The following is a 22,693-nucleotide window of genomic DNA, read 5'->3' as shown; positions in this document are numbered from 1 at the left end:
TCCCATCGGTCGATCCATCCATCCATCCATCCATCACCTATGCTCTTGCTTAGCATCTATCTACCTGTCCCCATCATTGGTGCATCCATACATCCATCTACTCACTTCTCTTCCTATCTGCCTTTCCATTCAACTCACTCCTCCATCCATCCATCTCCCGCACCTCATCTGGTAAGACATGGTTCCTGTCCTCACAGATCCCACAGTCCAATTAGGACAGACAGACAGATAAGCAGGCAGACAGACAAGCAGGCAGACAAGCAGGCAGGCAGGCGTATGATACATGCTGTGAGGGAAATGGACAGTGGTGAGGCAGTTCTAGGGAGTTATGTCTGGCCCAGTCTTGCAGAACGAGAGAGACCAGGGGAAGAGCAGAGGGCATCTCAAGGGGAGACAGTGCCTCAGCTGAGAACCAAAGCATGGAAGCAGTGGGCAGCACAGGCTGGGCAGATAGTGCTGGGAGGAGGGACAGGCTCTAGGGGAGGAGGGATGGCATGTGCAAAGGCCCCAAGGCCGGACCTGGGAAGCACCAGTGGCAGGTCAAGGGATTGGTTGTTTTGGTTTGGTTTGCTTTTGTTTTTGATTTTGTTTTTTGAGACAGGGTTTCTGTGTGTAGCCCTGGCTGTCCTGGAACTCACTCTGTAGACCAGGCTGGCCTCAAACTCAGAGATCCACCTGCCTCTGCCTCCCAGTGCTGGGATTAAAGGTGTGCGTCACCATTGCCTGGCTTCTTGTGTTCCATCCTATTTTTTTTTTTTTAAAAAATATTTATTTATTATATGTAAGTACACTGTTGCTGTCTTCAGACACTCCAGAAGAGGGCGGCAGATTTCATTACAGATGGTTGTGAGCCACCATGTGGTTGCTGGGATTTGAACTCAGGACCTTTGGAAGAGCAGTCAGTGCTCTTAACCACTGAGCCATCTCTCCAGCCCCCATCCTATTTTTTGAGTTAGGGTCTCTCACTGAACATGGAGCCTGCCAATTCAGCAAGACTGGTTGGTTAGCAAGCTCCTGAGACCTGCTTGTCTCTGTCGCCTTTCCAGCCCTCAGTGCCAGGTTCCAGGTGCCCGTGTCTACACCCGGCTCTTGTGGTCTTTACCTGGTTCCTGGGGTTCTGAGCTCACATCCTCGCACTTGCACAGCAAATACTCCCAACCGAGCTGTCTCCTTGGCCTTCACAAGCACATTTAAAAGTGCTTTTAGGGGACTTCTAGAGAATTTGTCTAGCATACGTGAAGCCCTGAGTTCAATCCTTATAAAACTGGCCACAACAGCACACACTTTAACTCCCAGAGGAGGCCACTCTTGGCCATGCACTGATTTTTAGGCCAGCTTAGGCTTCGTAAGACTACAGCCACAAAGTGCTTCTGAGTTTGTCTGCAGTATTGGTCACTGTGGATTCCACCATGAACTACTGGTACATGTGTCTGGTCCCTCTTCTAAGATCCAGCCTGTGGCAGATCGCTGGTCCCTCTCCTCATGACCAGGTACCACACACTCCAACCATGGATGTAATGCCTGGCTCCCTGCCCAGCTTCCTCTTGGCCCTCCGCCATGAGACTCAGTGCCCATCTCTTCCTCCTCCTCAGTCTCCTGTCACCACAAATTTGGGCTCTGAAATCTGCTCATCTCCTCCTTCCCTCTTCAGGGCCAGCCTTGCTCCTGCCAAAGCCTCACCCAGCCTCTCACACAGACACCTACCTACCTTGGCCTCCCTGGTCACAGCCTTTCTCAGCTCTCTCAAAGGCCCCTCTGCACTAGGCCCTTCTTCCAGACCTGAGTCTCACCTGACCCCTACCTCAGCCTTGGCTGTGCCCCCTCCCCACTCGGAGTGTCTTATGTCCCTTGCTCATGAGGGCTCAGGTTCAACCTGGGGCTCTGTCCTCACAGCAGGTGGGCCTCCCAGGTCTCCCCCACCCTCCACCCCAGTGGGCCGGTTAGTTCTTGTGTCTGCAGCTTTATCTTTCAAGAGGCTGGGACCCAGTAGCTACAGGGTGGGGTTACATCAGGTGAGGATGTAAAGGTGAGGGCAGCTAGGATTCTGTTCCTTCTGTGGTTTACTCGGCACAAACACACGGCATGGTTGACACAGGCCACCAGTCCGCACATCCTCACCTGCAGCCGCCCTCACTGAGTGAGTGGAATCCAGGCAGGCAGCGATCACACTTCCAGCCTGTCACTGTGGGCTTGCAGGGACAGACGCCCGAGTTGTCACACTGGAGACTCAGGGAGCCTGGAGAGGAGGAATACCGGGCAGTGGAGGTGGGAGGAGCCGAGGTGGGAGGAGCTGAGGTAGGCGGAGCTGAGGAACTGAGGAAGAGTGGAGCTGGGATCACTCACCTGCTGGGTGGCAGTCACATGGTTGGCATGGTGTCTTCGGGTACCATCTGTAGTAGTTCTTCTCACAGCGCTCACAGTGTGGCCCAGCTGTGTGGTCACGGCAGCGCTGACAATGCCCACCATGGCCGGTGCTCCTATAGAGCTCCCTGTCAAACATGCACTCCTCAGAGTGCCCACTGCAGTTGCAGGCTGGGAGAGATGGAGGGTTGTGTGTAAGAGCCATGACCTCTCTGGGCGTGGTGGCGCACGCCTTTAATCCCAGCACTCGGGAGGCAGAGGCAGGTGAATTTCTGAGTTCGAGGCCAGCCTGGTCTACAGAGTGAGTTCCAGGACAGCCAGGGCTATACAGAGAAACCCTGTCTCGAAAAACCAAAAAAAAAAAAAAAACAAAACAAAAAAACAAAAAAAGAGCCATGACCTCTGCTGGGGCTGAGAGACTCTGCTCTCTGAAGCAGGCATCTCCAAGATAGGCGCGCTTGGTTCATCCTGTCAACTTCCTAGGTTGCTCCTAGGTTCAGCGATTTCTATAGTATGCTGATGTGGCTAGACCCACGTTAAAAATGGATGGCCCTGAGGGCTGGAGAGATAGCTCAGTGGTTAGGAGCACTGGCTGCTCTTCCAGAGGTCCTGAGTTCAATTCCCAGCAACCACATGGTGGCTCACAGCCATCTGTAATGGGATCTGATTATATATATATATATTATCGTCATCGTTCATCTCTCCCTGCTTCCTGGCCATAGATGCGATGTGACCAGCTGCTTCACTTTCCTGCCATCATGGCGTCCCCACTGTGAGGGGACTGTACCTTCAAGCTGTGAGCCCAGACAAAGCTTCCCTTTCATATCCTGCTTCTGTGGAGCATTTTGTCATAGCAGCGAGACAAGTGACTAACAGGAAGGGCCAGAATCCAGGCTCGGCTTGACCCAGAACACAGAGCCCTGCCATCTGGTATTCCCAAACAGGACGCTCTTTAAGAACTAGGTGGGCTTCATTAATAAATACTCCAAAACAACATTTTCCTGGACAGAGCCAGAAAGGTGTTTTAATAGAGGAAGACGATGGAGCCGGAAGTGTATCCGAGCCAGTGGGAGACACTCTGGACTAGGGAAGCATTATCTGCTTGGTGTGTGTATGCTAAGAGGCTTGCTGGGAGCGAGCACCATACCTCCTGATGGCCAGGGAGCGGAGAGTGTGAAGCCCAGAGGATTGAGTCAGAGGTGCCAGGAGACCGGAGCTGGGGGGGGCAGGCTGGGGGAGGGGTGGGCTAGGGGAACTTGCACTCTTGGCAGACCCTTCACTGGAGGCTGGAGACAGAGGAGAGGAGACAGAGGCAGGCACCCAGAGGAGAGGGCTACAGAGAGGGATTAGAGGGGTGTAAAAGAGGGAGGATTTAGGGCTCAGTAGCTGCCCGGGCTGGGAGTCATGGGGTGAAAGGTCAGGCATGAAACCCACATCTTTCAGGCTGGTGACCGTGGGTAAGGGCGTGGCGGGGGACCAGGCTAGCTCTCAGCACCCCCTTCCCACGTAGAGACAGGTGCAGACTTGGCCCAAGCAGGGAGCCAGCACACCTTCCCTGGGGAAGGCAGACCAGCAAGCCAAGAGGAACTCATTAGGACTGTATTGGGCTCCTGCAGACCAGGGGGGGGGGGATGGGGGAGGGGGGGGACGGGAAGAAAAGCTGTCTCCTCAATACCCCTGTCCCAAAGAAAAGCTGTCTCCTCAACACCCCCAGCTCTGGCAGGCTGTGGCCTGAGCCCAGGAGGTCAGCTAGGAGAGACTGTGTGTGGATTCCCAGGCACAACACACTGAAGCGGGAAGCAGAGGAGGACTGTGAAGGAAGATGGGCTGGACCAGGGAAAGTGGGATGCTGGAATGGCTGGTACAGACACCGAGAAGGCTTCTTCTCCCTCTCACCATCCCTGCAGAGGGTTCCAGGGCCCCTTCCTCCCTTCACCAGCATGTCTTTGAGGTTAAGCACACAGAGCCACACCACACACAGCTGAAACATCAAAGGGCTGCTGGGAACTGCGGGGGACTGTGGGAAAGGCTGGGGTGGGCGGGTCCGAACCCTATGGGTGGGAGTGGAAGACTGGATTTCATTAGCTGCCAGGGTTGGAACAGTTAAGAAAGGGTTAAGTGGAGTTTGGGGACCTTCCTGCCCTCCTACCAAGGCACCTCTCTGGGTGTGAGGGAGGACTGGGGCTCAAGTGCTCCCCTCCACACTTCATCTCTCCTGCACAGCTAAGGACCCCACACTGCATGCCAGGCCCACCCAGGGGCACAGGCAGCCCACTGTGAGGTTTGGGGCATTGTTCCCCTGCCAGTGTCATTAGCTTCAAGGCCTGCTGCCCAAGGAACACTCACGCAGACACTCGTTGGCATCTTCAGCGGTGCCGCGGGCCCACGGACGGTCCTGGAAGAAGGGCAGACAGCGCTCGCAGTCCACTCCCGTGGTGTTGTGCTGACAGCGGCAAGCCAGCTGCCCAGCCGCGTCGGGGCCACACTCACTGGCGTGACCATTGCATTTGCACCTGAGGAGAACACCGGAAGGAGGGTCCTGGAGATGACTGCCACAGACACTGAGGGGAGCGAGGGTGCCCCTCGAAGGCAGTGCAAGTGTGGGCCTCCCTGAGCCCTGACTCCATCCCGGGGCAGTGATAAGGAGAACCCTGAGGTTCCCAAATATCTGTGGATTGGAGCCTGTTGTCCCTATTGCTGTGATAAACTTTACCATGCCCAAAAGCAACTTGGAGAAGTGGGTTTATTTGATCTTGCTCATCTCCTTCACGGTCACCATGAAAGGATGTCAGGGCAGAAACTCAAGGCAGGAACCTAGGAGCTGATGGGGAGGCCATGAGGGAATACTGCATACTGGCTTGCAGCTCCATGAGTTCCTCGGTCTGCTTTCTTATACAACACAGGACCACCTGCCCAAAGGTGGTCTAGATATTGCCCACAGTGGGCTAGATAATGCCATGTAAACCATTAAAAAAAAAAATGTCTCAGAGACTTGCCTACAGGCCAGTCTGGTGGAGATATATATATTTTTTCAATTGAGGGTTCCTCTTCCCAAATGACTGAAGCCTGTGTCTTTTTTGACAAAATTCTAGCTAACCAGCACACCTGTCTTTGCCAGCCCCCTGGTGCCGGTTTTGAGCAGATTGAGAAACCGAGGCCGGGAAGGCTGTCCCAGGCTGCCAGCTCGTATCTGACTGTCACTGAAGGTCTCTGCCTGGGAACTCTGGGGGACCCTGGGACTCAGGGAGAAGTCAATTCAGCTTCCTGGGTCAGGGAGGGCAAGAGGTCACAGGGTCAGTCTTTCGAGGGCTGGGGTCACCTCAGGTAATTCTGCAGTTGCGTCAAAAAGAGCAAGAAAGGAGTGTCCTATGCAGCGGGGAAGCTCCCAAGTAGTCCCCAGAGTCTGAGCCCTGGGCCTGTATTCCCATGACACACACAAGGTCAAGGGATGTGAAGTCCACAAAAACAAAAAGATGTGCTTTGGGAGGTGGGGAATGTAGAGTGCCGGGTAGAGGCTGACTTTGTGTGGCCACCATCACTGGTGGCTCACAGCCCACGGTGGCCTCATGCTCCTGCCTTGCTTAAGATGGTCCCACACACAGCGAATAGTTCCAGACCTCACTTAGAGTCTTTGGAGGTGGGAGTGTCTCTGGAAGTGGGAGTGTCTCTGGAAGTGGGAGGGTCTCTGGAGGTGGGAGTGTCCTTGGAGGTGGGAGTGTCTCTGGAGGTGGGAGGGTCTTTGGAGGTTGGGAGTGACTCTGGAAGTGGGAGGGTCTCTGGAGGTGGGAGGGTCTCTGGAGGTGGGAGTGTCTTTGGAAGTGGGAGTGTCTTTGGAAGTGGGAGTGTCTTTGGAGGTGGGAGTGTCTCTGGAAGTGGGAGGGACTTGTATTCCCCAGCTGCAGCAGACACTGAGGGGCAGAGCACAAGCCAGAGCCCATCCTGGCTTCCCAAAGTCAAGTCCTCAGAGGGCAGCGTGGGATAACTGGCCATTGCCAGGGCCCCATCTCTAATTTGGGGACACAGAGTTTTGGTACTGTTTGTTCATGGGCTCGGGATAGGCAGCAACACCCTGCGGCTGCTGGTAGGAATGAGTCAGCATCAGTCAGTCTTGAAAGACAGGTGGTCACCACGGGAACTAAGGAAGCATATTCCATCCCTGAGAGGATGCAGCAAGCTCCCGCTCCCTCATGAATACTTCTGACCCAAGAGAAGGTGCTGTTCCTTCCCGAGAAAGGCCTTCACAGCCAGCTGTGGGGCCCAGGGTGGTTTGGCTCTCGCAGCTGGGACCCAGATGTTCTCTGGCCTGCAGCCCCTTACAGCAGGCGCAGCGAATGGAGTCCATGACCGTCTTTGGAGTCCTGCTGGGAGGTCTGACCTGACTTACATGTGTGGGGGTCATCTGGAGCTTCTCACCTGTGTCCCCTGAGATCCCTTCACATGTAGTTTTTCATGGAAGTGCTAGGTGTTGGGCACAAGCTCCTCCCCGCCTCCTCCATCTTTAACATTGGCCAGGCATCTCTGAATGGTGGGAGCCCAGCATCTGGGGGCCGTCCTCACTGTCTGCCCACATTCACCACCTGTCACTTTGAGCTACATCCTCATCTGCTTACAGGTCAGGCCAGGCTCCAGGCCCTGAAGGTATCTTCATGGTCCCAGCCCACCCCACCCCCGCCTCCTGCAGGTTCTGCCTCCTCCCTGTCCTCACCCTGTCCACACTGCTGTACCAAGGACTCATATTGTCCACCAGACAGGATCTAGAATCACCTCGGAGACAAACCTCTGGGAGTGTCCATTGAGCAGGGACAACCCAGCCTGAGTCCGGAGCGAGGGTGGTACCATCCCATTAACTGAGGTCCCGGGGTGGATAAAAGGGAGAAAGCAAGTTACATATCCCTGTCCATCTCTCTCTGATTCACATGCTGTCATCATGCTGCTTAACCCTCAAACTATAATTTGGTGAGCCAAATTTTTCCCTTCTTTAAGGTGTCTTTGTTGGGCATTCTGTCACTAGAGTGGGGAAATCGGTGTTTTTAACAATCAGAGCTATCAGCGGCTCTCAGGGATGGAGAGACGGGAATGAGCTCTGCCCATGGCCCCGTGTCCCTCTGCCCATGGCCCTTACTCCCACCTCACAGCCTTCTCCTCCTTTAAGCCTAGTTGTCTTGCTCAGGGAGGCTTCTGCCCAGGGCACCCCCAGCATTTGTTCTGCAGAACTGAGTCAGGCCTTCGGGCTCACTGGGGCACACTGATGTGTCTATCGAGAGCCGCTGGACTTATGTCTGATATGCCAGCCACAGGCCTGGGGTGGGAATTCCTTATCTCTTCTCTTTCCTGGTGGGAACGTGTTGGGGGTGGCCTGTGGAGGCAGAAGGGAGCCCGCAGCAAGGCTTCAAATGCACGCAGGTTTGGGGGTCCTGTTTATTCCTCATCTGGATCACCAGCAGCTGCTCTGTGGCTTGTAGACCTGAGGTATGGGGCCTGTTCCCTGCCTCCCCCTGGCCCTGTGCCCTGCTTCCAGCCTACCTGCCACCCACAGAGAAGTCGGACACAGCGTAGTAGTAAGACTGGAGCACTCTGGGGTCCTTGAAGATGTCATCCCCAAACGTGTTGAGCCGATCCAGAGATATCAGGAGATCAGTGCTGGTGACCCACTCCTGGGAAAGGTGACAAGGACACCGTAAGCAAGTGCTCTCGGCCTGCTCCACTGGGAAATCCTGCCCACTGGTCCTCAGAAAGTGGAGGTGGCCCTGGGACACAGGGACAGCCTGGCCAAGACAAATCCTGAGAACAGACCTGGGATTAGGAGACCTGGGTCAATCTTGGGACTGCTGGCTGCGCAATTTGGTGACAAGGCCCAATGCCTTGGTGCCTCCGTTTCCCTATGTGCAAAACGCAGCCAGGTTAGTAGCTCCCCTGACGGTATGAGGAGGAGGAGGAGTGTGGTAATGTTAGCCACTGGTCACGGGGCCTGGCATCTGCACAGACGTGTGTGTGTGTGTGTGTGTGTGTGTGTGTGTGTGTGTACAGTGGCTGAGGAAGCCTGTCTGAGACCCTGACGTGCGGGTCACCTGCTGCCTTCTCTCCTGCTCTGTTTTCTCTCCTCACAGGCAGAGGATTGACACCCTAGAACATGAGCCCCACAAGTCAGAGCCCCTGGGCTCTGCCTGGCACAGAGCAGACCCTTGAAAGATTCTTACTGATCACGGGCTGGATGAGCAGCTTCCCCGTGGAAGCGCGTGGTGAGGAAGTGGGGGGATGCACGTGGAGAGTGACATTTCCATCCGCCTGCTGTTATAATCAGAGGCGGCTCCGGCTGAATATTAATCAACGTTTTAATTCAACCCAGGAGCCCCTGGCTTAGCAATCAGGCCGTCAGGATGGAAAATGAGCTCCTGGCGTAGTTGTTCCTCACCCCAGCAGGACTCAGTCCTGAGAACTCTGTACAGCATTGAGGCTGCGGGTCCCTGTCACTCTCCAAGTCTCCTGGGGCTGGGATTTGCAAAGGTCACTGTGCTTTCTGGGTTCTGTTGAAGGCAGGTCTGACTGTGAGAGGTTGGGGTAAGGCTGGAGTCCACCTTCTCCCTCCTCCCGTCCCTCCTCCTCCTCCTCCTCCTCCTCCTCCTCCTCCTCCCTTTTATTCCTCTGACAGGATTGTGGTCATCCCAGACTGGCCTCAGACTCACACATAGCCCTGGGTGGCCCTGAACTCCCAATCCTTCTGTCTCCACTGCTAATGTGTTAGGATTACACCATTGTGCACCACCACACCCAGTTTATGCGGTGCTGGGGATGGGACCCAGGGCTTCGTTCAGGCTGGGCAAGCAATCTACCCACTGAGCTAGGCAGGTTTGGGACCCTTGCGTTTCCTCTTGTTTGTGATACTGGGGTCAAACTTAGGGTCCTGTGCACACTGAGCAAGCACGTTATCTCCAAACCACACTGCAGCCTGGGGCTCTGTGTTCTCAGAGGGCCCCTGGGAGATGCTGAAGCCCCTGTGGACCAGGGAGCCAAGGCTTGGGTGGGAACTGAAAAAGACTCAGCAGTGGAAGTGTTGTGACTATGAAACCAAGTGAAGCAGGGGAGGGGTCTCCCTAGGCAGCCCCCCACCCGTGCACAGCTGGGGGAAACCAGGTGAACTGCGGGTTGCCCTGGGACTCATGGCCTTTCTGCTTCAGCTTATTAAAATGATAAATAAATAAACAAAAACATCTAAAAGCAGCTGGACAGTGGTGTTATACACCTCTAATCCCAGCACTCAGGAGGCAGAGGCAGGCAGAGCTCCTTGAGTTCGAGGCCAGCCCTAGTCCATAGAGTGAGTTCTAGGACAGCTAGGGCTACACAGAGAAATCCTTTCTTGAAAAATCAAATACATAGATGAATTACACTAAAAAATAAAAACAAACCAGGTATCTACAAAAGATGGCAGGATTCTAGGGTTGAAGGTGTGACAACCAGGTCTCTCAGGTCCTAGCTCTGTTGATTTGCTTGCTGTTCCCTGATCCACGTCCCATCCTGCCACCCTCCTTCCCCAGGCCCTGCTGTCCCCTGACCTGCAGCACAGAGCTCTCCTCGAAGTTGTAGGCACTGGGACGGCCCTCCAGGGTGGAGAAGGCCACGTTGCCCCCGTTCAAGGGGGAGATGTCACTGAACTCAGAGGTGCAGAAGGCCACCCTCTCATCCTCGCCGGGTCGCAGGTAGTGGCCCTCAGGGCTGCCATAGGTTTTCTGGCAGGAGGCACTGTAGTACTGGTAGGGCTCCCAGGGGCCACTGGGGTGCGTGCGCTTGTAGATGGCAAAGCTCTCAGGGCGACTGGTGTGGAACTTCAGCCTCACGTAGGTGATCTCATAAGCCTTCCCTATAGCCAGGCAGATGGAGACCATCTTATGAAAGGGAACAGGTACACAGGCAGCCGGGGGTGGGGGTGGGGTGGGGGTGGGGAGAGGGGGTCGGGCAGAACTCCCTGGAGCTTAGGGCCAGAGGGCCTCTCCATTGCTGACGCTTGTCAGAAGAGCAAGGAAAGGGCTGTGCCTGCAGGCCTCCCAGTTGCTAGCGAGTCCTTTATCCAGCTCAGCTCACTTCTTTGCATGGGAACCTGAGCCATTGTGAGCCATCATTCCCTGAACGGCAGTGTCTCTTTTTGCTCAGTAAACAAACAAACAAAAACAAATAAGATACAATGAAGACTGCAAGACTCAGTACCATGGAGAGCATGGGAAGATCCCACAGCTGGGAGTGACAGGGAAAGTGGCACTTCAGGAAGCAAGCTGGTGTCGCCTCAGGATGTTGAACTGGGTTGGTGTCCCACCCAAGGATTCCCCTCGCAGGCAGGTGGCCAAGAACAACAGAAAGTCACGTGACCTGGAACAACTAGACATGCAGGTCTGCAGCAGTGCTCAGAATGCCCCAAATGCCTGCCAACCACGGTGACAATGAATGAAGTCTCAGTGTGCGCCACCTGGCTGTGGCTCCTGAGAGGTGATGCTGAAGCTGCTAAGACAGAAGACCCTGCTGGCTGACCTCACTTATGCCAAGTGCCCAGAAGCAGCCAAGCCACAGACAGGAAGTAAGCTAGTAGTATTTGGGTGTCAGGATGAGACTTTGGGATAAGTGGCAATGGCTGCGAATGGGCACAGGGGTTATAGGGGCCGATGAGAACATCCCACGTTTGACTCAATGGTGGGTGCGTGAACCGTGAGTGTAAGAATCATTGGATTGTGTGCTTTTATGTTCAAGGGGTGAGAGGTAAAGCCAACACTTCACATCTGCTAAGCAAGCCTTATACAGCTAAACTGAGCCCTTGGTCCGAGTGCAAGCACACACCCCACACCCCCACACCTGGGCAATAACAAGGCAACAACACAGAGAGGCCATCCTGTGCATTGGTGATGGTAAGTTTTTAAAATGCCACCACTGTGGATAACAAATGCAGGTCATTAGAAAACCAAAAGCCGGGCTGGAGAGATGGCTCAGTGGTTAAGAGCATTGACTGCTCTTCCACAGGTCCTAAGTTCAATTCCCAGCAATCACATGGTGGCTCACAACCATCTGTACTGGGGTCTGATGCCCTCTTCTGGTGTGTGTGTGAAGACAGGCTACAGTGTACTCATATACATTAAATAAATAAATAAATAAATAAATAAATAAATCTTTTTTAAAAAGTTGTTTAAAAAAGAAAGAAAGAAAGAAAGAAAGAAAGAAAGAAAGAAAGAAAGAAAGAAAGAAAGAAAGAAAATCAAAAGCCAGCATTACCCTTCAATGTGGCAAGCCTGGCGCGACATATCCTCAAAGAATGGAAGCCAGGTCTCAAGGAAGGCACACGTGCATCTGTGTTCACAGCACCCACTGCTCAGGACAGCCAAGGGGCAGAAACAGCCCAGGCCATGTCAAACAGATGGCTGTTCAGCCTGGAAAAGTGGGGCAACCTTGACCCTTGGGCCTAAAATACAGACAAGCCCCAAGGGTGGGGTGCTAGACGGAAGAAGTGTGTCACAGACAGATCAACATGCCTTGCATGTTGAAACATGCCTCGCACCACACGCACAGAGACAGCGTGGGCTCAGGGAGGGGCTGGAGGATGGCTCAGTGGCTGACAGCATCTGCTTGCTAAGCGGGAAGATGAGAGTTCCAGTCTCCAGCATCCATGTAAAGAGTGAAGCACGGCTGCATGTTTCTTAAACCCCGGAATAGAGTGGGTGGGAGTCGGGGAGGGCAGAAACAAGCAGACCCGAAGAACTCAGTGGCCGGCCAGCCTTGCCCCAAGCAGCAAGCTTCCAGCTCAGTGAGAGATTCTGTCTCAGAGCAACAAGGTATGGAATAACATAGGAAGATAGTTGTTGATTTACTCTGGTTTGTATGTGCGCGCGCGAGCACACACACACACACACACACACACACACACACACACACACACACAGCATTGCAGGGGCTCAACAGAGCTGGTTCAATGCTTAAGAGCATATGCTGCTCTTACAGAGCACAGGAGTTCCTAGCAGTGGGATACTTAGAACTCTCTGTAGCTAAAACTACAAGGGACCTGGATCTCTCTCTGGCCTCCTTGGCACCTCCACTCATGTGTGCATACCCACACAGAGACATGCACACTCATATACATAATTAAACTATAAAACAAATGTCCTTTCTAAGGATTGTCCATTTTATGAGTGCAGTGGGGCCCGCAGGGCCTGGGGGCAGGGCAGCCTGTTCTGTTTTCCTAAGGTAACGGAACCCGGAGCCCTTGCTACAGGTTCAGAGCAAGAGTGTGTTTGTGACTCCAAACTGATTTGAACATGGATACAATCATATGCTATGTGTACTTCACCACAACAAAAGAAAAATCTAGCATAAGTACACTGTCCCTCCGGGACAGCAGTTTGGTGACAGGGATGAGGAACCGCAGGAATATTTCCCAGAACCAGACAAAGAAGCCTTCGTGGGTGGAGGGAGGGGGTTATGGCCTAATGGCACAGACAAATCATCAAGGTATTATAATAGACTGGGGAGACCAGGAGTCTGAAGACATAGCCAAAGAGACCTACAGGACAGCAGTTCCCATAGAGACCAAAGCCATTGACAGTCTGCAGTGCCCAAGGCCCTCTGGGAAAGTCAGGGTTAAAGCAAAGGACGCAGATACCATAGGAGTCCCAAAAGGAGGCCATAGTGAATGATGCCAGTGAATAAAGCGTGTGCCACACAAGTAGGAGGATCTGAGTTCGAATTCTTAGCAAAAAAGTATGGGTGTGGGAATGCTCGCCCACAATCCCAGATAGAGGATGGGCACAGGATAACCCTGGGGCTCACTGGCCAGCTAGTCTAGCTGAATCTGTGAGAGGCGCTGCCTCCCTCAAGAAATAATGTAGAGCCGGACAGTGGTGGCACACGCCTGTAATCCCAGCACTTGGGAGGCGGAGGCAGGCAGATTTCTGAGTTCGAGGCCAGCCTGGTCTACAGAGTGAGTTCCAGGACAGCCAGGGCTACACAGAGAAACCCTGTCTTAAACAAACAAACAAACAAAACATACAAACAAACAAAGAAATAAGGTAGATAGAAACTGAAGGACAACACCCTGAGTTTACCTCTGGCTTCCACACACACTCAGACACAGAAACCACACGCAGGCATAATTTGAGAAAAAAAAATGAGAAGACTAGGTCCCAGGTAGGTGTGGTGGTACATGGCTCGGCTCAGCTCAGCACTCTGGAGGCAGAGGCAGGAGGATTAGTAGTTCAAAGCCATCCTTGGCTATACAGTGAGTTCAAGGTCCGCTGGGCTGCATGAGACTGTCTCAGAAAAACCAAACAAAAGGCACGGGCCCCAAAGACAGCCGGCTAATTGGCGAGCATGTTTGTCCTCGGAACTCAGCACAACTGTTCCTCCTTCAGCTTCCCTCTGTTTTTCCCAATTTTCTTTCCTGGAGCTTGTTCTAATTTAAAACTGGAGAAAACCCAGTTTTACGAAACTTTTTAAAAAGCAACCGCCTTGCCAGGTTCCGTTTTAAGATGTTTTCTAAAGTTCCGTGGCAGCGCAGTTGGCACCGGGCTTCTGAGCCCTGCAGAAGAGGATGCGTAGGGGCCTAGGCTGGGTCAGGCGGTGCCTGGCTGGCTCCCCAGTTAGAGCGCCAGGCCCAGATGTGCCCAGATGTGCTCACACTGGGGCAGACACAAGTGCTGCGGGCTCTGTAAACAGTGAGCAGCTAGACACCTCCCGGGAGGGAGGGAGCCGGGAGACACTTCAAAGGTAGCTGGCATGGAGGCTGCCCCCAGAGAATGGGGGTCACTAGGATTGCATGCCAGGGAGTGAGCAGCTTCTGCACTGGGAAACGTGGAGGCTCCTTCCTTGCCAAGCCAGGAGGCGAGACAACATGACAGGGGCTCAGAGGGATGGTTTGTTGGAGAGTTAATTAGGAGAGCAACTCCAAGCTGCTCTGTGAGGACGGGCAGCAGAAATGGCCCCAGTGTACAGTGACAGGCATGAAAACCCACAGCCACTAAGGCTCTTGTGAGCTCCAGAGCCAATGAGGTTCCAGGGTGAGTTATGCTCCTAAGCTCTAGGCCACCCTGTATACTGTCCTTCTACCTCAAATGCTGTTTTTCCCCAACTCCCTGACTACCTCTCATGCATCTCAGCTCAACACTGAGCACCTACTATATGCCAGACACCAGCCGGACACATCCTGCGTGTGTGCGCTCACACACACACACACACACACACACACACACACACACACACACGCACGCACGCACGCACGCACGCACGCACACGCACACGCACACACACCAGCTCTATGGTGGTACATGCTCCATTACAAGATCCACTCCATTAACGAGAAGGAGTCTCAACTCCATAAGTAAACAGTCAATCTTTCTTGGCCCCCAGCCCCTCACAAAGTCTATGCAAAGCCACGTACCCTTCTGCCAGGGTTCCGCGGGTGCCCGGGGAAACAGGACTTCTGGGAAAGGGCTACAGATCCTGATAGAAAGAAAGAGATGGGTCCCCAGCCTTTGATGGCCCAGATGCAGTGGCTGGCGTGACGAGGGCCACCTGAGTGAAGCACCAGGATGCTAAGGCACATCTTCCCCACCAGCTGGGACACACAGCCTGACAAGACCTGGGCCTGCCATAAATCGAGCTGGCCGGCGTCTGGTGCTGACCTGGTGCGTAGGCCAGGCTTATTTTTGGAAGATGGAAACAAAACAAACTTTAATTACAGCCATCTGGGGATCCAGGAGGGGTGGGGCGAGGGTGGCGCCAAAGGGGCAGCAAGGTTTGAGCTGGACCATATGGGCAGGCTAGACGGATACCCACCACTGGGAGTCGATTCCAGCGATCCCAGGTCCGAGCCCCAGGGCCTGACACCCACCATCAAGGTCTTCAGTTCCCAAGCTAGCTCTTGGCAGCCTTGGGCATTTGGAGTCATTGCGAAGAGCTGGGTGCCCTCAGAGATCATAATCCACAGGCCACAGGAACCAAACTGAACCAGGCCTGGCTCCATCACCTAACGGTCAAACTGTGAGTCTAGCCTGGCAGGGGAAACAGGTTTTCTCTGGTGATTGCATAAGGCTTTGTGTCAGGATCATTCTGAGGTCGGTCGGTGCCGGCTGTGATCACTGGAGTCTACAGAATACAAGTTTGCAAAGAAGGGGGACGGGCATTCCAGACCACCACAACCGACCATAAATAAACACACGCAATAAATGGAGGAGGGGCGGAGGGATTGATGGAGAGAAGGGAACCCAGAGAGCACTCTGGGAAATATTCATTACTGGGGCTGAAGGGGGCATTGAGTTGAGATATACTTATCTAAATATATAGAGAGATGTACAGAAAACAAAATACACGGTCGTAGCCGTTTTTTGAGTGTGCAGCCTGTGGTGTTAAGCACATCTGTGCTATAGTGCAGTCACCAACAATGTCCACCCTCTGGCTTCTGCAACTTCCCAGACAGCAAGTTTGTCCTCTTAAACATTAGCCTTCCACCCCCATCCCAAGCCCCTAGAATCCCCATCCCACACTCTGCCTTTATGAATCTGACAGCTCAGGAACCTTCTAGAAGGAGGATTATGATGTGCTTGTCCCCTCGTGACTGCCTGGTGACCTCAGTGCTCACTCCTATTGCATCACGAATCGTTTTGCTTCATTTCTGGGTTAACACTGCTCTGTGGAGACGCTCAGGGCTCGGGTGGGAAGCTCAGGTGGATGAATGAAGCCTTTGAGAAGGCAGATCATCTCAGAGGTGGGTCACGATTCCAGCAAGTGAAGTAGGGCTCGCCTTGGAAGGGCCAGGGCCAGGGCCAGGTAGGGAGGAGGCTAGCTTTGGGGACAGTGACTCTAGAAGGGCCAGCCTTCACTCATCATTCCTCTGCTTGCTCGCTCCCTTGCTCCTGCTGAGGACACTGGGTGCCGGAGAGTCACCCATCAAATGCCTGACTTCTCCCTGACTAACTAGATAGCTCAGTGCCTCAGTTTCCCCATTTGCAAAATGAGAATAGTGATCTGAGGGCTAAGCGATCAGATGTCTGCAAGGCTCTTGAACACAGGCCGGCAAGTGACCGTCAGCCACTCTGTTCAGTTATTCTGTATGGTCGATGGACTGCCATTGGCCAAAAAGCCTGAGCAGGCAGGGGGCCTGGTGCTGAGTGTGGAGTGAAGCTGTGAAACCAAGGACCCTCGTCCACTCCACGGAGGTTCAAGTGGGAAATGGGGCCACACCGGGCCAAGGCAGGAGTGCAAGCGATTACAGCCCTTGAGGGAAGTTCAACCTGGGTAGACAGCGCAGGTTCCCCGACACATTCCCAGAGCTTGGGATCTGGCACCCTGCGGTGCCCATTGGCTTATGAGCTAGCCTGGGTTACCAGATGTTGAGGAGAGAAAGTGAACCTGTAGAAGCGAGGGCATTTACAGCAAGCCCCCACGGGATGGGAAAGGAGAGCCTTTCATTGTCTGGACAGGGCCATGGTGGTAGTCAGAACAGGTTAGGTGGAAAGAGATTGTGGAGGCCTGGAGGCCACTCATTCCCCTCCCCCACTGAGGGACAGTCTACCTTTGCAACTCCTACATCACTGTGGGAGGTCCTGAGGAGTGGGGACAAGGCCAGCTGGGCCTAGGGCCACTTCTGTGGGTGGAGGGATGTTATCCAGCACCACTGCCTTGACTCTTGACCTGCCTGGGCCTAGCATTCCAGCCAAATCCCCCAGGGAGGCGGAAGGAGGACACTGTCCCCAAGCTCTGGCCCTGGCCAAGGCAAACATCCCACCCAGTCCACAGGAAGGCATGGCTGAGCCGAGGCTCAGGAAACTGGAGAGCTTGGGGGCGTTCTGTGGGCTCCCCAGTCCAGTTCCTATCCAAGCCAGGCTCCTCACCGTGGCTGCTTAACCTCGACAGTTTTCATTCTTCCTCTAAAGCCATCTAGGCTCGGAGGGTTCCAGATCTATGCAGCTGCCTCCATCTGCTCCCTTGGGCCTGGAGCGCTCTGGCTTCTTCTGGAGACTCTTTGCACCTTCAGGCCTTGAAAGGCCACTGCTCCCCACCCGTCCCCTAGTCGAGGCTTCTCTGCCCCATATGTGTTCTCAGACTTTCCCTACATGGTCTTATGGCTAGCCTGCAGTCCTCGACATAGCTGTATTCTTTCTTGGGGGTGCAGTGGGTTGTTCTTGAACTAACTTTGTAAGCCAGACTGGCCTTGAATTCAGAGACCTGCCTGCCTCTGCCTACTGAGTGCTGGGATTAAAGGAGCGTGCCACCACGGCCCCACTGTAGCTACATTCTAAGGTCAAAAGCAAAGGTCACAGGCTCTGTAGGTCCTGGCAGGTGCTGTTGGGCTGATCTTACCCTGCACCTGGGGGCTTAGAGCCCACTGCCATGTTTCTATGGTCCCAGGAGACTCCTGATAGTCCAAGATAGGACACCAAGAGCCACTGCACTGGGTTCTAGGATGGAGGTGCAGAAAGCTCAGAGCTGACCTACTCTCTGTTCTAAGTGAGAGCAGCAGAGACCTGGAGTTGAGCCCTGTGTGACCCCAGACAACCGACTTCATCCTCAGAGCCTCAGTTTCGCCAAAAGTCAAGAATCAATTCCTCCAGGCTGAGAGGCTGGTCCTTGAACAGTCTGTCACCCCATGGTCCTCTGCTTTCCCTTGTCCCCACCCACCCCCTGCACCAGCACTACCAGCCTCGCCAGGCATCAGTGAAGCCCCAGAGCAGTCAGCTCCACCACCCAGCCCCACTGTGGTCTTTCATCACAGACAGGAAGACCTGGCTCAGCAGCAACTGCGGGATGGGATCTAGACCAGATGTCAGGAGCTGTGGGGAGCTGGGAACGCTGTGACCTCCATCCCAAGCTGACCTCCGCCTCCTCTTCTCCCTGCTCCTCATCCCCACCCCACCCCCTAGGGGACTCTAGCCAGAGCTGCCTTCTATTTTCCCCTCCTAAGAGCCTTCCTGGAAGGGGAGGAGGGACCCAGCAAACAGGAGCAGCAGGAAAACAGAGGGGCTGTTACCAGCCCCGCCCCCCGCCCCCCCAGCTAAAAGTCAAGGCACTCTAGATTCCTGGATAGTATGAGTCCATGGCTTAGCTGCAGCAGACTTAAGACGCCAGCCCCCAAATGGGCCAGCACAGCAGGGACCTGGTTCGGGATGTCTTTTGGAACAGGGTGAGTCCTTATTCCCTGATACAGAGCCCACGCACAGAGGGCAACCAACCCCCACCCAGGGCTTCCAACACACACATGAGGACCACGATGGCTCCAATCTGAGCACCTGTAGCTGTCACACTGTCCTCAGAGGCAGCAAGTGTTTTTAGTTTGTGTTTTGTTTGCTTTGAGACAGAGCCAAGGCTAGCCTAAAACTCCTGATTTGCCTGCCTCTACCTCCTGAGTTCCATCAGTTTATGTAGAGCTGGGGATGGTGGAAGCCAGGGCCCGTGCCTGCTAGGCAAACACTCTACCAACTGAGCTGCTACCCGGCTCACTGTGGTCTCCACTGTACAAGCAGGGAAGCTGAGGTGCAGCACAGAGCCCTGACTTCCTGGTAAACGGTTTTGCTATGTCTGAGTCCCAAGTCCATTGCATGATGTCTACCCTATCCTGCTTTCAGACCCATCAAGAGAGCTCTGAGCTGACCGAGTGCCCAGGATGCTGTGTGGCACTGTCATCTGTCCGTCCATCCATCCATCCATCCATCCATCCATCCATCCTTTCACCATGCGATCTCTTCTGTGCCTCATGCCCGTGTGAGTGTGTGATGCCTTTGCTCACACGGATCTGTGGGTTCCAGAGGCTGCTTGTTGCAGCATCTAAGGCTGCAGGAGCTTCATCAGGCAAAGCCCAGCAGTGTGTAAACAGGGCTACTCACTAAGGCGAACACAGGGTTCCCACTCCGACCACACACTCCCGGTGCCCGAGGCTAGAGTTCCCTCCTTGGCATCTGGATTTCATGGGCACGTGTGACAGCCTTTGTTAGGGAACACAGTGTCTCCTTCCCTGCCCCAGATTCCTCCCATGGCCTTGAGGTCCTGCCAGCCCCATTGGCCACCACCTCCCTTAGCTTCCTGCTTCCTGTCTGGGCAGACCCCACCCCATCCAAGCTCCAGACAGTAGAGAGAATATGTCCTCACCCCTGGGATCTGGGTTTGGGATGCAAAGGGAATGTGCCTGCCTGTGCTGCTGAAGGGATTAAGTATTCTTCCCACCTCCCTTTTCTGAGGACAAGGCTATATTGCCAGGACTTTGCCACCCATGTCTAGGAAGAGCCAGTGTAGTCGTGGGTGGTATGGTACATGCCAAGTTTATATTCTGACCTCCACTGCACAGGAATGTGTGGGTCCTGACTGTCATTTAGCAGCTATGTGTCTCTGCATGAAACACTTAACCTCTCTGAGCCTCCAGCTTTTCACTGGGGCATAGTTTCATTAGATGTTATCCAAACTCTGCTCCTGATGTACCTTGGAACTTCCAGAGGCATGCTGAGGATGTATGTAGCTCAGGGGAAGAGCGCTTAGCCCATGGGCTTCATTCCGCGGCTGTAGGCTGCTCTCAAATGAGATTCCAATAACAAAATGTATGAATATTGGCCCTTACTAGGATACACCAAGGCTAGAAATCGCCTCAGGTCACATTTAGTGTCAAAATGAGTTATGAAAATACCAAATCCAAGTTATCAAGCCTTTGGAAGATCTGCACAGTATCCAGGACATAGCAAGGAACCCGAGAAGGTTGCTGGGCTCATCTGGACTTGGAGTAGAGAATAGTCCAGTTTCAGGGTGGAAGTGGGCCCCTGGGTTCCCAGCCTCGGGGGCCTTATGCTCCCTCATCTTGCCTCGGGCTGGGTGGGGCAATCAAGAGCAATGCGGAGGGGCCACGTCAAATGCCCAGGCTGGCTATCTAATGGCAGAAAGAAACTGGTTGTCCTGACCAGGGTGCTACAGCATTCACATTTGGTGGCAACTGCCCTAACGCCCATTCCCAAACTGCTCACAGCATCAGAGGTCCGTTCACAGCATTGAAGCTGACCAGATTTCAAGTTCTGGTCTTAGAGGATGCACCAGGTCATCCTGGAGGTATGACCCCAACCTTCCCTAACAGTTCTTCCAGGGAATTGTTGCTGTGCCCAGTTCCACAGCTCTGCAAAAGCTGAGGGGGGCCTTCTGCTCCCCCAAACCCTTAGGGGAGCTCCTTGGGCTGACCGCCTGCTACCTAGGGCTTGCAGGTTCTGACTCCCCACCCGTGGATGCTGTAGCCTGCCCCAGAGTGCACAGCCCTCTTCCCCGGGCCTCCATGGTTTGGATACAAGGTGAGGGTGCAGGCTTACCTAGGCGCAAGGTCAGGTTAACCGAGGTGGGGTACTGCACCCCAAAGGCCATGGATGGGCTCTGCCACCAGGTGCTATCATCGGGACTGTGGAAGTCTGTGAGGTAGGAGGCGTCGTGGCGTCGTCGGGGGTCAGCATCATCGCAGCGCTGGCACTGTGGCCCAGCGCCTGGTGCCCCCACGTGGGGACAGAAGTCCTCCGGGGGCCGTCCACACGTGTGGGAGGCCTCGGCGCGTCGGCCAAACGCCGCGTTCTCGAACTCAGGCAGACAGCGCTGTGCGCGTCCCGCACCATCGTAGCAAGAGCCCATGCCCGCGCCCGCCGCGAAGTGTGTCTCCAGAATCACCAGCGCCATCGATGCTACCGTTGCCAGGAGGGACAGGACCCCGGTTACAGACATGGCCCTTGCCCCGTTCCGCACTGCGCCGCGATCCACTCTACGCTGTGGTCTGCGCTTAGCCCCTCTGCGCTCCACTGGCCCCCGGAGTCCTCCCCTGCAGGCGGAACCCGACGGCATCTGTGGGCGGGACCCATGCAGGCTGACACCCCGCCATCCGAGCTCCGTCCCTTCGTGTTCACCCCCACCTGCTGGACGTGCCTGGGAGTGCCTGCTTGTTCTGGCTGGGCCGTGGACTGTGATCCTGGCTCCACGGTCCTCCCTGAAAAAATGGTCTCCGTAGAGACACCAAGTCATTCTGTTAATGCGACTCTTCTATGGAAGCCATGTACCTGTGTACCTTCCTGAGCTGAAAGGCTAGACAAGCGCAGGTCTTCACCTGATAGAATGACCTTCATACCTGTCCCGTGTTCTCTGTCAAAAGTGTTGGGCTCCTGGCTTCTCCTCCCAAAGCAGATATTTTCACCTGGGATTTCTCAAGAGGTTTTTCTCTTACCAACAGAGGCCTCCCCTTCTCTCCACCAAATTACTGTCCTTCCCAAGGCACCTTCTGGCCCTTGTAGACAGTAAAACAAAATGATCCCACGGGAGCAGGACACCCTCAGATTCCCACAGCCAAGGTTGGATAGATCCAGTAAGAATCCAACCCTGCATGAAAGTTATGATCAGGGTTAAGGAAGTGGTTCTCTTGGGGTCTGGCATGGGTGGTCTGGGGTGCAGGGCAAATTGTGGTGGGGAGCCTTGTGCCGTCCTCCTCTGGGGCCTCCTTCCTCACACTGCTAGATACAGGATCACAAGGACAGACACCTTGGGAGGAGGAAAAAGCCAAGTTTGGGATGAAAATGGACTCCTGTTGCCTTTGCCTAATACTGGGATGGCCTTTGTGGGTTGGTCCCCCAGGAGAGCTGGTGACAGTGACGTGGACATGGAGCACCTTGGAGGCCGGTGTTCTTTGCCTCTGTCTGCCGAGCAGACTCCCGCACCCCTAATATCTCTTAATCAAGGGCTCAGCTTGGGTGAGGTCTTTAGATACTGTCTCAATTCAACCGACAAGGCTTCTATTGATTTGCTTGAGAGACTGAGTGGGCGAGAGACCCACACTGTGAAACACAGAAGCCATTAGTCACATGATATCTGTACCACCCAAGGGACTGTGGCAGAGCCCACACCTTGTCTCACTAAGACTGCCCCCAAATCTCCTTCCATCTCCCTTTGCATCCAGTGTCCCCGGAACTGGCTTCTATCCTTCTGGACAAATATTCTGCTATACATGAGGTCCCAGAGAAAGAAGGTTTCTCTACATATTTCACTTCTATAGCCTGTGTTGAGGTCCCTGTGTGCTAACCATAGCCCTAACAGTGCACGCGAGCACACACACACACACACACACACACACACACACACACACCTCTGCTGCAGTCAGCACCAGCTGTACTGTAGTGACAGTGGCTTCCCTGGGAACAGTGTTCTGTGTGGCAGCCTCTGAGGTCCCTCTAACCTTCCACTGAGCACTACAACAGAAATTCCTAAGCATTGGGGCAATATGAGCTTCTCAACTCCCAGATCATTGAAAATAATCGCTATAGCAAAGCCAAGATCCTGCTGTCAAGTAGAGAGCCACTAAGAAATAGCTCCA

General features: G+C 54.2%; 1 protein-coding gene across 1 annotated transcript in view; it reads right to left on the bottom strand.

Moving 5' to 3' along the window:
- Positions 1–21,130, bottom strand: part of Lamc3 (laminin subunit gamma 3) — a 60,528-nt gene extending 39,398 nt beyond the window's left edge. The window contains exons 1-6 of the mRNA XM_021193068.2: positions 20,661–21,130; positions 9,912–10,216; positions 7,885–8,015; positions 4,708–4,874; positions 2,344–2,532; positions 2,119–2,236 (exon numbers count right to left, since the gene is read on the bottom strand). Of these exons, the coding sequence (XP_021048727.1) occupies positions 2,119–2,236; positions 2,344–2,532; positions 4,708–4,874; positions 7,885–8,015; positions 9,912–10,216; positions 20,661–21,060 (1,310 nt within the window). The 5' untranslated portion in view covers positions 21,061–21,130. The remainder of the gene's footprint in view (positions 1–2,118; positions 2,237–2,343; positions 2,533–4,707; positions 4,875–7,884; positions 8,016–9,911; positions 10,217–20,660) is intronic.
- Between the last annotated feature and the right edge of the window lie 1,563 nt (positions 21,131–22,693).

The sequence above is a fragment of the Mus pahari genome, chromosome 3, assembly GCF_900095145.1.
Source record: "Mus pahari chromosome 3, PAHARI_EIJ_v1.1, whole genome shotgun sequence".
NCBI classification, from domain to species: Eukaryota; Metazoa; Chordata; class Mammalia; order Rodentia; family Muridae; genus Mus; species Mus pahari.
This window is presented reverse-complemented; position numbering and strand designations above follow the sequence as displayed.